General features: G+C 56.8%; 1 protein-coding gene across 1 annotated transcript; it reads right to left on the bottom strand.

The window, feature by feature from the left end:
* Nucleotides 1-878: 878 nt before the first annotated feature.
* Nucleotides 879-1,525, bottom strand: PHACADRAFT_202432 (uncharacterized protein; the record flags this gene model as incomplete). The annotated part of the gene is made up of 4 exons (XM_007402627.1): nt 879-964; nt 1,018-1,078; nt 1,141-1,464; nt 1,511-1,525. 4 exons carry the CDS (start codon nt 1,523-1,525, stop codon nt 879-881), a joined length of 486 nt encoding a protein of 161 aa, XP_007402689.1.
* Between the last annotated feature and the right edge of the window lie 12 nt (nt 1,526-1,537).

The raw sequence follows: 1,537 nt of genomic DNA, 5'->3' as shown, positions 1-1,537 counted from the left end.
GTGGGATAGCACCTTAGTGGACCCTCCAGCGCATCGCTGACGAGATGGGCACCGGCTTCAGGCATTCAACAAATTGGAGCGCGAGGGGGACGCCGTAGCTAGTGGGTGCGAGCTCGCAAAGTGGATTGCCAAATTGTAGTGATGCTATCATTGCCGCCGGTAGGGCTGAATTTAACCCAGTACAGGAGAGGCCCTGAGCCGGGCGACGTCGAACCATCAATGGGAATACTGACGGCAAAAGCTGACATGCGGGCCGGTGGAGGTGGCCGCTGCGAAGTTGAAATAGAAATTGCCTGCAGCCCGCAAGCGTCGCCTACCCAGGTCGGCATCTTGGCACAGCCAACCCAGACTCGTGCTGCAACTGGCCCGACCCATCATTGTTGGTGCTGGCCGTTATCGGGTGGGTGTGCAGCTGGGAAGAGCACAGCGTGGAGGTATATAGGGCCGGTCAAGGCAGAATGACATGTGAGGGGTGTTGTTCACTTGTAGAGTAGACCCAATGAGTGCTAGGGGAACGGCGCGATGAGTGGGACGCACCTTCGGACACGAGGACACAGGAGCTGATGATGGACGAAAACTGACATCTTGTGGGCAATGCATCGTCCTCGAGTCAGCGCTTTGGTTTTCTTCCGCGTGAGGAGGAAGTGGAGCATGGAAACGGCTTGCTTTAGCGTTACTCATGACTACCATTCCGAAGGAGATTTAGCGCCTGCTTTTGACTTGGTGAGAGCGGACTTGACGCAGTAAGCGTACGCAGGTGGCGCAGGAGCCCAGCCACACACCTTTGCCTTCTAGCCAGACAGGTCCAGCAGTGTCTCCGCTTGATCCAGACCACATCTCTGCTCGATTGATGTTTCTAAGAGCCGAGCACCAGGCCTTCAAGCTTCAGGCTTAAGTATGGACAGCAGGGCTAGAGGTTTGTGAAGGCGCTCACTGGCAGGTGTAGCTGACTGCTCGGGCAAGACTGCTGAGCCTTGAGATCAGGAAGGTCAAATGGACGATCCGGACATAACTGACCGGGAGATGCAACAGGTGAGTTGCTGATGTTGGCCGGCTCATTCTGAGACGCTTCTGATACCTGCGCAGTGCTGCAATATCAGTCTGGGACAAAGAACAAAGAAGTCATGAGGTTGTCCTCACCTGGTGCCTGGCGAGAAGAAGCTGCAGAGGTGGCAACTCTCCCACGTCCGCGCCCATGCCCACGCCCTCCAGTGACATGTTCTGGATCCGCTCGGACCACATCATCGCGTGCGTGTGCTTCCCCGTGTAGTCGCCCTCGTTCTCCTCAGTCTCGGTCCATTGGGCCGCGTAGTCCCTGCCGGGGTTGTCCAGCAAGAGGGGCAGGTCGAGGATGATGTGGAGGCATGATGTGGAGGTTGAAGCGGGTGAGGATGCGATGTGTTCGTGGGAGAAGAGCTTGATCATGAGGTCGATGTAGCGCTTTGTCTGCTCGTCGGGCTCGCCCTTGCCGAAGAACGAGTCGAGGTGAGAGAAACGTGCAGCTGTGGACCATCGTGTTATCCATGACACTCAATGG

The sequence above is a fragment of the Phanerochaete carnosa genome (genome assembly GCF_000300595.1).
Source record: "Phanerochaete carnosa HHB-10118-sp unplaced genomic scaffold PHACAscaffold_288, whole genome shotgun sequence".
NCBI classification, from domain to species: domain Eukaryota; kingdom Fungi; phylum Basidiomycota; class Agaricomycetes; order Polyporales; family Phanerochaetaceae; genus Phanerochaete; species Phanerochaete carnosa.
This window is presented reverse-complemented; position numbering and strand designations above follow the sequence as displayed.